This window comes from Neoarius graeffei, chromosome 9, assembly GCF_027579695.1.
Source record: "Neoarius graeffei isolate fNeoGra1 chromosome 9, fNeoGra1.pri, whole genome shotgun sequence".
Taxonomy (NCBI): domain Eukaryota; kingdom Metazoa; phylum Chordata; class Actinopteri; order Siluriformes; family Ariidae; genus Neoarius; species Neoarius graeffei.
The window spans coordinates 19,094,523-19,108,235 of NC_083577.1; the positions used below are offsets into that span (position 1 = coordinate 19,094,523).

At 41.3% G+C, this 13,713-nt stretch overlaps 1 protein-coding gene across 5 annotated transcripts in view; it reads left to right on the top strand.

Annotated features, from left to right (window-relative positions):
- ankzf1 (ankyrin repeat and zinc finger peptidyl tRNA hydrolase 1) overlaps window positions 1–10,405 on the top strand; it is a 54,355-nt gene extending 43,950 nt beyond the window's left edge. For 4 of the 5 annotated variants that reach the window (XM_060929160.1, XM_060929162.1, XM_060929161.1 and 1 more), the window contains exons 13-16: window positions 2,239–2,350; window positions 2,840–3,007; window positions 3,450–3,520; window positions 9,871–10,405. In XM_060929160.1, coding sequence (XP_060785143.1) covers window positions 2,239–2,350; window positions 2,840–3,007; window positions 3,450–3,520; window positions 9,871–9,994 — 475 coding nt within the window. In that variant the 3' untranslated portion in view covers window positions 9,995–10,405. Of the gene's footprint in view, window positions 1–2,238; window positions 2,351–2,839; window positions 3,008–3,449; window positions 3,521–7,666; window positions 8,256–9,870 lie in introns of those variants that run through there. The other variant, XM_060929163.1, reaches the window with a different exon arrangement.
- The last annotated feature ends 3,308 nt before the right edge of the window (window positions 10,406–13,713 follow it).

The following is a 13,713-nucleotide window of genomic DNA, read 5'->3' on the forward strand; positions in this document are numbered from 1 at the left end:
TACACTGGCTGGAGACAGGGACAGCACCTGGTCATCCGGAAGGGGTGGTGTCTTCTGTGCAGGCATGCTGTTGTTGGCTTCAAACCGTCCAAAGAAGTTGTTCAGACTGTTCAGCAGAGTGATGTCCTTGTCACAGGTCTGTGGTTGAGGTTTATAGTCCGTGATGGTCTGTATCCCCTGCCACAGGCTCCTTGTGTCTCTGCTGTCTCTGAAATTATGGGCTATCCTGCTACTGTACTGCTTCTTTGCTAGTCTGATGCCATGGGACAAGTTGGCTCTTGCTGATCTCAGACCAGCCTCATCACCTGCTCTGAAAGCAGCGTTCCGGGCTTTCAGTAACAGTAACTTCCCCTGTCAGCCATGGTTTCTGGTTGGCCCGTACTGTGATGGTCTTAATGTCCGTGACATCATCAGTGCATTTACTAATGTAGGCTGTACCAGTGTCTGAATACTCCTGGATGTTGATCTGGTGGTTGTAAGTGGCTGCCTGCTTAAACATGTCCCAGTCTGTGATGTTAAAGCAGTCCTGAAGTGCTGAGGAAGTACCCTCTGGCCACACCCGTACCTGCTTCTGGACCGGTCTGGTGACTTTAACCTTCGGCCTGTATGCTTGCATTAGCATAACAGTGATGTGGTCTGAAGCACCGAGATGGGGGAGGGGTGAGGCCTTGTATGCTCTGCTCAGTGTAGTGTAAACCTGGTCCAGTGTGTTGTTTCCCCGTGTTGCAAAGTCAATGTGTTGATGTAACTGAGGAAACACTGTTTTGAGATTTGCATGGTTGAAATCCCCAGCTACGATGAGAAGTCCCTCTGGATGGGCTGTCTGTTGGTCGCTGATGGCGCAGTACAGTTCACTCAGTGCCTTGTCCCTATTATTGTTGTTGTTGCAGCTGGGAGGAATGTAAACTGCAACAAGCAGGATGGCAGAAAACTCCCTCGGTAGATAGAAGGGCCGGCATTTGATGATCATAAACTCCACAAGGGGTGAACAGTGTCTGCAAACTACCACAGCGTCCTGACACCAAGCATCCCTGATGTAAACACAGACCCTGCTGCCGCGGGTCTTACCTCCTTCAATGAGGGCTCTGTCTGCTCGATAGCATGTTAGCCAGCCGAGCTGGATGGTGGAGTCCAGTATGCTGTCGTTGAGCCATGTTTCCGTGAACACAAAAACACAGCACTCTCTCTCAGCCTGCTGGGTCGCTCTCAAAAGGTGAATATAATCCAGTTTGTTATCCAAGGAGCGTACATTTGGCGAGTACGATGGACAGTATAGCCAGCTTGTGTGGATTAGCCATTAGCCTGACCCGGATACCCCCGCGCTTTCCCCGCTTCTGCTTCCTCTTGCACCGCCTACGGCGCTTCCTCTGCGGGTGTGCAGCAGTAGTGGGGGTCGATGTCAAAGCGGGCTGCTGGAGTAGGCCGAGGTCATGTAGCTCCTTAGCGTGTGCGGGGTTTAACTTGCAGAAAAAAGTGTTGCCAATGTCAAAAAGAGTCCCACAGCTATATGTGCGCCTCGGGACGGACAAACGCGACGAAAACATGCCATCACTCGAGCACACTGACGAAGACAAACATGTAAACACCATATTATTGGAACAGAGAGGGGCTGCTGCGTCCGCACGCGCCGCCATCTTAGTAACAGAATGCATAAATGCATTCTATAGTTTATTCAATAATATAAAATATTTTATATTATATAGAGATGTATGCAGTGATTGAGAGAGGGGACCCCTATAGTGACCAAGTATTTTATTATACTTTTGAATTGCAATTTTATTTATTTTTAAGAAATTCCATAAAAGTCTTTCCAGGAAGCCTCTTTTAACTAATGTCTTTAGGACCCTATGTGAGATGCAAAGCACCTGCAACGTTAAGCATTCTTTTCAGGTGGTGTGAGATCTTTAAAGAGTAGAAAAATTGAAAAGCTGGAGTTGTTCTATAACATTTTAAGACCAGCAGTCAGCTTAGCAAGTTTTTCTATGTTGTCTTATACAACAGCACTATTGAATTCCCAAATCTGATCTAGCACACCCTTTCATCATTTATTCCTTAGTTCAACAAGTTAGGTCTATGTTAAGGCTATAGGCAAAACAGCATCATTTCTGGTTAGACTGAGATTCTATGAAAAACAGCTTGCATAGTTGGTAAAACCTACATGATGTGGTGCTGTCCATTTGCACTCTTATGAAGTGTGTGTGTGTGTGTGTGTGCATGCATGTACTTATTTATATACAGAGATAGGAAAGGCCAGACCCCATATGCAGTTGCACCAGACAAAGAAAGCAGAAACATGTTCAGGAAATTCATGGCTGAACATCCGAACAAATACGACTACGCTAAAGCTCAGGTCTGGCACACAGAGATGGCATCATCACACTTGGCATTTATTCAGAAGATTTAATTTTATTAGCTTTGTCATCTTCTCTTTATCTATATGCAGTAATTTTTCCTCTTCTGCACACCGTCGTACGCTGTACCCTAAACCACATACAGCCATGCTAAATGATCAACCACCAGAGCTCTGTTCATTTGCTTAGATGTTCATCAGTCACCATGAACCATTCTCTATTACAGTGACAACTGGCCAAACTGTTCCAAAGCATACTACCATGCTGCCATACCTTTTTAAATACAGCATGCACATATTGCTATTTTTAAACACCTATTTATTACATTAATGTGTGGGCTTGCTTTATCATTTTATTAAAAAAAAATTTGCCTTAGCAACTTTTTTAAATAACCTCAGACCAGAAGAAAACTCTTTCCTTTATATTTTTTTATTTTTGCTTATTTTAATTTTTTTCACAAATTTGAAATGAGTTTTGGTGTGTGAAAGGTTCCAGGACCACTGACAGCTGAAATAGAGAGCAAGAAAGCAGAAAAGAAGGCGGCGCAGAAAGCAGCAAAGAAGCAGCGTGAAAAAGAGCAGAGAGAGGAGAAACGACGAGAAGAGGAGGAGCAGGAAGAGAAGAGGAGGTTCTTGGCACTGAGTGACCGAGAGAAGGTACTGAGAGAGGAGGGAAAAATGTCTGGTAAATAGCAGGAATAAATGTGGGTCTAAAGACCTACCATATGCTGTAAACTTGCACCATTCAACTCTGAGAGATTTTATTTATATAATCTTATTAAATTATTAAGCTATTAAATTATTACACTATGATGTCGCTTTTGACAATGGTCACGAAGTAGTTTTAGAGAAATTTGGACACAAGTTTCAATTTAATTCCTCATGAGCAAGCCAGAGTTGATCGTGGCAAGGAAAAAGTGAGATGACCTGAGGAAGAAACCTAGAGAGGAACCAGACTGTTCTGAAAATACTGCATATATACAACAAACCGGTTCCATGGAATATCCAAAGGGCTTCTTCAGTTTGTCCTCCTGGCAGTTTGTTCTTATGGTAGTATATAAATCAGTGTGTGTGTGTGTGTGTTTGCTTGTTTGTTTAGCGAGCACTGGCTGCAGAAAGACGATTGGCAGAGCAGGTAGCCACAACAGGAGGAACACTCACTAATTTCAGGTATTGTTGGATGTGTTTTATGCTTTCAAGACGTCCTTACATTTTGAAAGAGGAACGCTACATTGCTGTTTATTAGAACTAGTATCATCAAGAATTATAACTATTAATAACATCATCTTGCTTTCTTTACTTACTGACTAGTGAATGTATTTGGTGATTTTTAGTCTGTGTTGCTAAAGTGTACTAGTCTGGTTAACACCAGACTATATCACAAGTGAAATATGGTCTGGAATCCGCCTATTGAATTTCTCGTAGGGGAGGTGTGGTTTACGATTGTCAACGGCCGTTTATTGGACGTTGCGAATGTCTATCATTTGGTGTATACGTAGCCCATGGCCAATCATGGCAGTTGTACCCGGTGACGTAGTTAGAGCGACGAAGAAGAGAAGGAAAGAGAAAGAGAAGGCAAAACAAAAATAGGAAAACAATGGCACCGAACGATTAGTCACTACGTTTACATGCACATAGAGAGAATCGAATTTCTGCCGTTGCTCGACTGAAATCGAAGTTCAAAATGCCATGTATACACCTTAATTCGGCTGAAATTGAACCGAACTTGATTTCTCGGAATCGAGCTACACGACCTAGTTTATGCGATTTCTGCCGAGCTACTTTGTGCATGTATACCCTATCGAGCTAGTTGTCGAGCTACTTCCGGAAGTGACGAGTGACGAGACCACAAGCGGGAAACACAACAGCCTCGGTCGGCATGACAACAGTAGTAGCGAGCAGCAGAAGAGGTCAGGAGGAACAAACGAAGAAGAGAAAATGGCGATGTAGAGCTCTCTGAAGTGTGGGTGGAGCACAGAGGACGGCAGGACAAAGCTTCTGGTACTAATAGGCTTTTTATTGTCAGACTTTTCAGTTTAACAGCCTACTTTTATTCTTGAGAGAAGCGCGTGCGCGCACACGCACGCGCTGTGTTCTAGTCCCGGGATGAGCTGTCCCCTCTGCTCTCCCCTCTGCCTCCTTAAATACGGCGCGGTTACTGGGAAGAGACACAAACACAGGTTAATTACCGTCAGGTGTACCGTCGTTCTGCCACTCACCTTCCCTGGCTCCGCCCTCCTGTCACAAACCAGCGCTTGACCATGCCCCCACTGCCACAGGCAAGCAGAAACGTGCACTTCTGGAGCAATGAGGAGACAGAGTTCATGCTCATTCAGCTTAAGAAGTTGAATATATTAAAATTCATGGACGGGAGAAAAACGCGCAATGGAGAACACGGAACTGATAACTTTGTTTACACTCTTGAATAGCTCTTCTTCATGACGACAACCGGAAGTGTACCAACACGATGGGGCGTGTAGCGCCACCTGTGGCTCGGGTGCACAATGCACCTCACACAATAGCCCGATTTCATTGTGTGCATGTACGATTGGATTTCTCTGGCACCCTGCTGGGACCTTCAGCTCGATTACCGACAGCAGCTCGATTTGGATGTGCATGTAAACGTAGTCACTGCCGTTTGTGCAAGACAAAGCTTGATCGAAAGTTTGGTTCGTATCGCTCGCCGCCATGTTAAATGTGAGCCGTAAACAGTCCCAAATAAACTACAAGCTTCCGTTTGTCGAGTAGTATGCGTCACCGTCTTTCCACCCCTCCCCACTCTCTGATTGGCTCCCTAACTCAGGCGAGCCTTTAGACCATAGTTTCCATGCTGTCTTTTCAGATCGGAACGATTGTGCAAAGCAGCATGGGATTTCCCAGGCTAAAAGTGTACAGTCAGGTCTATGAGTATTTGGACAGTGACACAATGTTTGTAATTTTGCCTCCATACACTACCACAATGGGTTTGAAATGAAGCAATCAAGATATGATTTAAGTGTAGGCTTTTGGCTTTAATTAAAGGCATTTAACAAAAATATTGCATTAACCATTTAGGAATTATATCCATTTTCTTACATAGTCGTCCCCCCCCTTTTACAGGCTCAAAAGTAATTGGGCAGTTGACTGATAAACATCATGGTCACTTGTGGCCTGTTTGCTCGTTATTTCATGACCTATTAATGAGAGAAAGGTCTGGAGCTGATTCCAAGTATTCAATTTGCATTTGATAGCTGTTCATGGGAACTCTAAATATGCGGTCCAAAGAAGTGCCGATACAAGTGAAGGAGGCTATCTTTAGGCTGAAAAAACAAAGCATGCCTATTGGAGAGATAACAGAAAATTTTAGGAGTGGTCAAGTCAATAATCTGGTACATTCTTAAAAAGAAGGAATGCACTGATGAGCTCAGCAAACCAAAAGGAGTAGAAGACCACAGACAACATCTAAAGTGGATAATAGAATTCTTTCCTTTGTGAAGAAAAACCCCTTCACAACATCTGTCCAAGTCAAGCACACTCTCGAGGAGGTAAACCTATCATTGTCACCAGTCTACAATCAAGAGATGCCTTCATGAATGTAAATATAGAGGGTTTACCTCAGGATGCAAACCACTCGTAATACTCAAGAAAAGAAAGGTCAGATTAGACTTTGCTAGAAAACATCTTTAAAAAAAATGCCTGCTGTGTTCTGGAACAAGATTTTTTTTTTTTTGGAAAGATGAAACCAAAATCATCTTAAGGCAAAGAAATGGAATGTTCTTAAATGGCCTAGTCAGTCACCTGACCTCAATCCCCATTGAGCATGCTTTTTGTGTATTGAAGACAGAACTGAAGGCAGAAAGACAAACAAGCAGCAACTGAAGGCAGCTGTAGTAAAGGCCATGCAAATCATTTCAATGGAGGAAACTTGGCATTTGGTGATGTCATTGGGTTTCAGACTTTCAGGCAGTCATTAACTGAAAAAGATTTGCATCTAGGGTGGCACGGTGGTGTAGTGGTTAGCGCTGTCGCCTCACAGCAAGAAGGTCTGGGTTCGAGCCCCGTGGCCGGTGAGGGCCTTTCTGTGTGGAGTTTGCATGTTCTCCCCGTGTCCACGTGGGTTTCCTCCGGGTGCTCCGGTTTCCCCCACAGTCCAAAGACATGCAGGTTAGGTTAACTGGTGACTCTAAGGCTACATCCACACGACAACGGCAACGAGATGTTATTTAAAAATATATCGCGTCCAAATGGGCAACAATCAGTAAAATATCAGGTCCATATGGCAACGCAACGCTTGCTGAAAACGATGCAATACACATGCCACACCTCTAGGGGCGCTGTAAGACGGTCCCTTCGGAGACACCAGAACAATAGAAGTAAGGACGCATGCGCATAAACTATTATGCGCGAGACTTCATATTAGCCACAAAGTCAGGAAAATCTGTTCGTAAAATTATATTATAATGACCAAATACAATGAAAAGTATTTTTCCAGTCTCACCTGTGAAAGGTAATCCCATGTGATCTCATTTGGACGGCAAACCTGTTGGTACAGTTAAACGCAGCTAATCTTTATTCTCCGCTTTGACCTATCCAATATGGCGGCGAGGATGACGTATGATTCTACGCGGAAGGCGGCGTCTTTAATGGTCCAGAATAAACTGAATACTACACGTTGATGGATTAATTTGTTGTTTCTCACCTGTGAAAGGTAATCCCATGTGATCTCGTTTGGACGGTAAACCTGTTGGTACAGTTAAAGGCAGCACATGAATCTTTATTCTCCGCTTTGACCTATCCAATATGGCGGCGAGGATGACGTATGATTCTACGCGGAAGGCGGCGTCTTTAATGGTCCAGAATAAATTGAATGCTACACTATTACACGTTGATGGATTAATTTGCTCCTCTATGCCCTTTTTGAGGAATGTATTGTCGGACTTAAATCAACATCTGAAGAGGTGAGATCGCTCCTTTTTTTCCCTATTTTTGCTGGCGGGATTGACTCTGCCCTAAGGGCAGAGTCTCTCTCTCTCACTTTGCACCATTACACAATAAATATTCACAGTGAAAATATTTTGTAAGTGCGTTTCATGAACCAAGTTTTAGGATTTGTTGACAACTCGCATCGCAATGAGAAGATCATTGGCACTACTGGTGTTAAGAATCAGACCATTTCATAAATGAATATTTTGCTGTAGAGCTGCAGTGTTTGTACAATTGCATGTTTTTGTTTCACTATTACTGTCACTATTCTGCTTCTTGCATTACTACTGTGAACTAACACTGAACATAATAATAATAATAATAATATCCAAGCTCGTGTTTCACTCTCACTAGTGCTCTGTAAGGCTTTTTCCTGGTGATATTCGTTACACTTCTACCCGGCATGAAGCACTCACAGTCATGTGGTTGTGACGTCATCGTAAACAAATCCGTTCTACTCATCCAGATGACTTCACAACGGCAACGTTGCCAGATCTTTCCACTCTGGAACCCGTTCTCAAAAAGATTGCGTTTTGGGCACCCAAAACGCCGGTGCCGTGTGGACGCCAGGCCTAAACGATAAGCAATTGTATCGGAGTCACCTGAATCCGTTGCCGTGTGGACAGGGCCTCAGTTGACCGTAGGTGTGAATGTGAGTGTGAATGGTTGTCTGTGTCTATGTGTCAGCCCTGTGATGACTTGGCGACTTGTCCAGGGTGTACCCCGCCTTTTGCCCGTAGTCAGCTGGGATAGGCTCCAGCTTGCCTGCGACCCTGTAGAACAGGATAAAGCGGCTAGAGATAATGAGATGAGATTTGCATCTAAGTGTTAAAAATAATTCTTATAATTGTTAGTTTCTCCCATTATTTTTGAGCCTGTGAAAATGGATGGACTATGTAATAAATGGTTGTAATTCCTAAACAGTTAATGCAGTATTTTTGTTAAACTCCTTGAATTAAAGCTGAAGGTCTACACTTCAATTATATATTGATTTGATTCATTTAAAAATCATTGTCACTGTCCAAATACTTATGGACAAGAATGGCTCCAGCTGCTTAGTTTTTGGTATAAAATGACTACCTTGATGATGTTGGTCTACTCTAGAATGTTCCTGAAAAAAACATACACACGTTTCTTTTTTTGAGGAGGTTAACATGCTCACTTTGAGACTTGTTTCAACTTTTTTTTTTTTTTTAAACCTTTTCTGTTTCCAAATTCTCCTTCAGCCTTTTTGGGATACTTCTGTCATAACATTGTCGTGTCATTACTTCTTTCTGTCATTGCTGGGAGAAAACATGCACTGGAACAGTGCCTCATTTTTGTAGTTAGTATAGCGAGTTGCATCTTTTTTTGGGGGGGGGGTTAATTGACTGACTGTTTTTCAGTCAATTGGATCATGGTTCACTTTCAATGAATCATGCCCTGGAAGCAATATCTCACACTGAGACAAAATATTTTGTATTTTGTTTTCTGTGCATGTACCAATGTGGGAACACTCACCATTCGCTGCTCTGTTTCTGAGGCCAAGTTTACATTAGACCGTATCTGTCTCGTTTTCTTCGCGGATGCACTGTCCGTTTACATTAAAACGCCGAGAAACGGGAATCTGCCAGGGTCCACGTATTCAATCCAGATCGTGTCTGGTCCGGTGCTGTGTAAGCATTGAGAATACGCGGATACGCTGTGCTGAGCTCTAGCTGGCGTCGTCATTGGACAACGTCACTGTGACATCCACCTTCCTGATTCGCTGGCGTTGGTCATGTGACACAACTGCTGAAAAACGGCGCGGACTTCCGCCTTGTATCACCTTTCATTAAAGAGTATAAAAGTATGAAAATACTGCAAATACTGATGCAAATACTGCCCATTGTGTAGTTATGATTGTCTTTAGGCTTGCCATCCTTCCACTTTCAAGTGGTAAGTGATATGCACTGAGATCACACACACAGCGGCTCAGTCCCGAATCACTGCTCGTGCGCTATACTCGCGCGCTCTGTGAGCTGTGCAGGGCCGGAGTGCGCACCCTCCAGAGGGCACTCGCTGTTCAGGGCGGAGTGATTTGGAGCGCAGGATGCCTGCGGAGCCGAGCGTATCCGTGTATTGGAGTTGCTGTGTACACGCGAATCGTGTATTGGTGTTGCTGTGTGCACGCTAATCGTTTTAAAAACGTTAATCTGATGATCCGCGGATACGGTCTAATGTAAACCCCACCTGAAACGCACGTTTATGGCAATAGTGTGATGGTTGAATATGTTTTTGCTAACAGACTTGCTCTTTTGGGCAAGTCAATGAATTAATGTTCTTGACAAATTGCTCATATACAGCTTGTTTAACTGCAACCATTCATTCATCTCCATTAAACACTATAGCTGCTCAGGGTCACTGAAGCTTATGTATTTATTTCTATTTTGGGAACTAGAATCAGCTAAGGTCATTAGAAAACAATGTGGAGGGACACATGCAGGATTATAATATAAAAACTACTGTTGTGTTGATTTTCTGTGTGTGTGTGTGTGTGTGTGTGTGTGTGTGTGTGTGTGTTTTTTCATTCATTGTAGGCGATGCTGGCAATGTGGGGAGTCTCTGCTGGGAAAAGTGCCATTTGAATATCTAAATTACTCTTTCTGCTCAACACACTGTGTCCAAACACACCGTAGAAGCAGCAGCATAGCCAAACAATAACTCTCTTAGAACACTCTTACCACAACTAAAGAACTTTTTTCATTTATTTTACTGTCATTAAAGTGACAGTTTGATTTCTTTAAGTATGTAAATTTAATTATATAATTTACTCAGTACCGACTAACGATGAGTATTGCAACCATGAACAAAACTGTGGTGGAAATAAAAAGAACAAATACTGCTCATGAAATTGAAAATATGACTATGATAGTAAGGGAGAATTATTGATGCAGTCTGTTGAAATAGAAATTATATTTATTACTAAATAAATGCAGATAATTGAAGTGGATAAACTTATTCTCCTGTTTTTTGGGCCTTTTTGTCCTTTTTTATGTCAGGACTATCAATTATTGTTTTGATATTTCTGTCACAGGAGTATGAAATATTTCTCAATAAATACAATTAACATTACTTTTTTCTAATATGTACAATTGTGTCTTTTTTTTAATGATGTATTTATAAACAGTTGATTTAATAATTGGTTTTACTGCTGACTATAAAATCAGATGGCACATCCACATGTATATTTCAGTGATGTCTGCACAGGCAATGCTCCAGAGATGGAAAGTAAATGTCAAGTTTATTTGTATAGCGCTTTTAACAATAAACATTGTCGCAAAGCAGCTTTACAGAATTTGAACGACTTAAAACATGAGCTAATTTTATCCCTAATCTATCCCCAATGAGCAAGCCTGTGGCGACGGTGGCAAGGAAAAACTCCCTCAGATGACATGATGTTAAAGTAACATCTTTTTAAAATGTCTTTGGTAATATCTAGGGTTTTTTAAAACCATGTTAATGAAAACAATGTTTAAAGCATTTTTATGGTTTAGTAACTTTTTTTTTTATTCTTAACATTTTTAAATATCAGATATAAGTGTAGCATTTGTGTATTAATAAAAGGGTATTTTACAGGTCTCTTACTTGAAGGAAACAGATGAATAATACTAATGAAACGTATAAGGACAAATTGATGCAGCATTCTGGTAAATCTGAACCAGAAATTAAATTAGATTAACCCAACATATGCCCAATAGCTAACCATTTTTCATTTTTTTAACCTAGCAATTTTTCGACTAAAAATTGATCAGCAAAGTTAATTAACATTAAATTAACTGCAAGTGATATCATTGTCCCAAGTTAATAAATATAAATAAATAACTGAATTAAATAAAGAGCAAATTGTACACAAATAGGCCTACATTAAATATAACATTCATTAAAAGTTGATATGGCTTTTTATTAAGGTTTGTAATGTTCAGTGGCATGCAAAAATATTCACCCCTGGAATATTTCTTCCTGTCAGTAATTTTATTGCAAACTTATGCAATTAACCTTCAAAGTCAACATGAATTATATTCAACCCCATATAATTGTATAACTGTAGGATAATACAACAACTGCATTAAATCTGTTAGGGTAAGTTTCTACCAGTTCTGTGCACTGTTTGGGAGTGATTTTCACCCATTCTTCCTGGCAGATTTACTCCAGGTTCTTCCGGGTTGGGTGTTTATTAGAAGACTGCAATGGGATTCACATCTGGACTTTGACTTGGCCACTGTACAACATTCACCCTTTTATTTTTTTGACCACTCCTGCATTGTTTTGACCTTGCGTTTCAGAAAATTGTCCTGTTGAGTGACGTTTCTCCAAAGCTTTAGGGTGGTTTTTTTTGTTGTTGTTTTGTTTAAAGCTTGTAATGTTCCCCTGTAATTTGCTCCATTCGTTCTTCCTTCAATTTTGACAAGAATCGCAAGTTCTGAGGATGAAAAGCATCCCATGAGCTTGATGCTGCCATCACCATAGTTCACTGTAGGGATGATGTTAATTGAGGTAAGGCCTGTATTAGGCTTGCACCAGAAATAGCACACTGAATGGGGTTGAAAATATGATTTCACTCTGGACTTCAGAGTCAGGAATCTCCTAACAGCAAACAAAAAAAAAAATCTAAATGCTATAGTACTACAGTATGACACAATGTGACACTGCTGAAACAATGTGTCTTGACCACTTTAATAAGCACACAAAATCACTGAGAAAGCATCATTGCAGTTAAAGGAAAGGGCCTCTCCTGGCTCAGGTCTTAATGATCAGTTAAATTATCAGTTTGTTGATGTAAATGGTGATTTTTCTATGCATACTATGGTAAAATTTGGTGTTCCACAAGGTTCTGTCTTAGGCCGACTGCTTTTTTCTTTATATATGCTACCTCTGGGTAATATTATTTGTAAGCATGGTATTAACTTAGAACTATTGCTAAGATGTGAAATATAATGTCATCACCCAATGCAGAAAAACTAGTTCATGCCTTTGTTACCTCTAGGTTGAATTACTGTAATGCCTTACTGTTTGGATGTTCCAGTAGGTGCATAAACAAGCTCCAGTTAGTCCAGAATGCAACAGTAAGAGTCCTTATTAGAACCAGAAGATATAACCACATCTCTATTTTATCCACACTGCATTGGCTCCCAAATAAATTTTACAGTGATTATAAAATACTACTGTTGACCGATAAATGGTCTCATGCCACAGTACCTGAGCGAATGTCTGGTCTTTTATGACCTACTATGTCTACTGCCAATCACCATTGGACAACACCAGGGGTCTAATGTGTTCAAGGATGTGTAGAATAAGCACGAATTCTGTGCATAAAAACCTTTATTATGCACTCTAAAATTTATCCCATGCCATTTATCACATGCATACAGTTATGGAAAAAAAGTACAACCCCGATTCCAAAAAAGTTGGGACAAAGTACAAATTGTAAATAAAAACGGAATGCAATAATTTACAAATCTCAAAAACTGATATTCTATTCACAATAGAACATAGACAACATATCAAATGTTGAAAGTGAGACATTTTGAAATTTCATGCCAAATATTGGCTCATTTGAAATTTCATGACAGTAACACATCTCAAAAAAGTTGGGACAGGGGCAATAAGAGGCTGGAAAAGTTAAAGGTACAAAAAAGGAACAGCTGGAGGATCAAATTGCAACTCATTAGGTCAATTGGCAATAGGTCATTAACATGACTGGGTATAAAAAGAGCATCTTGGAGTGGCAGCGGCTCTCAGAAGTAAAGATGGGAAGAGGATCACCAATCCCCCTAATTCTGCGCCGACAAATAGTGGAGCAATATCAGAAAGGAGTTTGACGGTGTAAAACTGCAAAGAGTTTGAACATATCATCTACAGTGCATAATATCATCAAAAGATTCAGAGAATCTGGAAGAATCTCTGTGCGTAAGGGTCAAGGCCGGAAAACCATACTGGGTGCCCGTGATCTTCGGGCCCTTAGACGGCACTGCATCACATACAGGCATGCTTCTGTATTGGAAATCACAAAATGGGCTCAGGAATATTTCCAGAGAACATTATCTGTGAACACAATTCACCGTGCCATCCGCCGTTGCCAGCTAAAACTCTATAGTTCAAAGAAGAAGCTGTATCTAAACATGATCCAGAAGCGCAGACATCTCTCTGGGCCAAGGCTCGTTTAAAATGGACTGTGGCAAAGTGGAAAACTGTTCTGTGGTCAGACGAATCAAAATGTGAAGTTCTTTATGGAAATCAGGGACGCCGTGTCATTCGGACTAAAGAGGAGAAGGACGACCCAAGTTGTTATCAGCGCTCAGTTCAGAAGCCTGCATCTCTGATGGTATGGGGTTGCATTAGTGCGTGTGGCATGGGCAGCTTACACATCTGGAAAGACACCA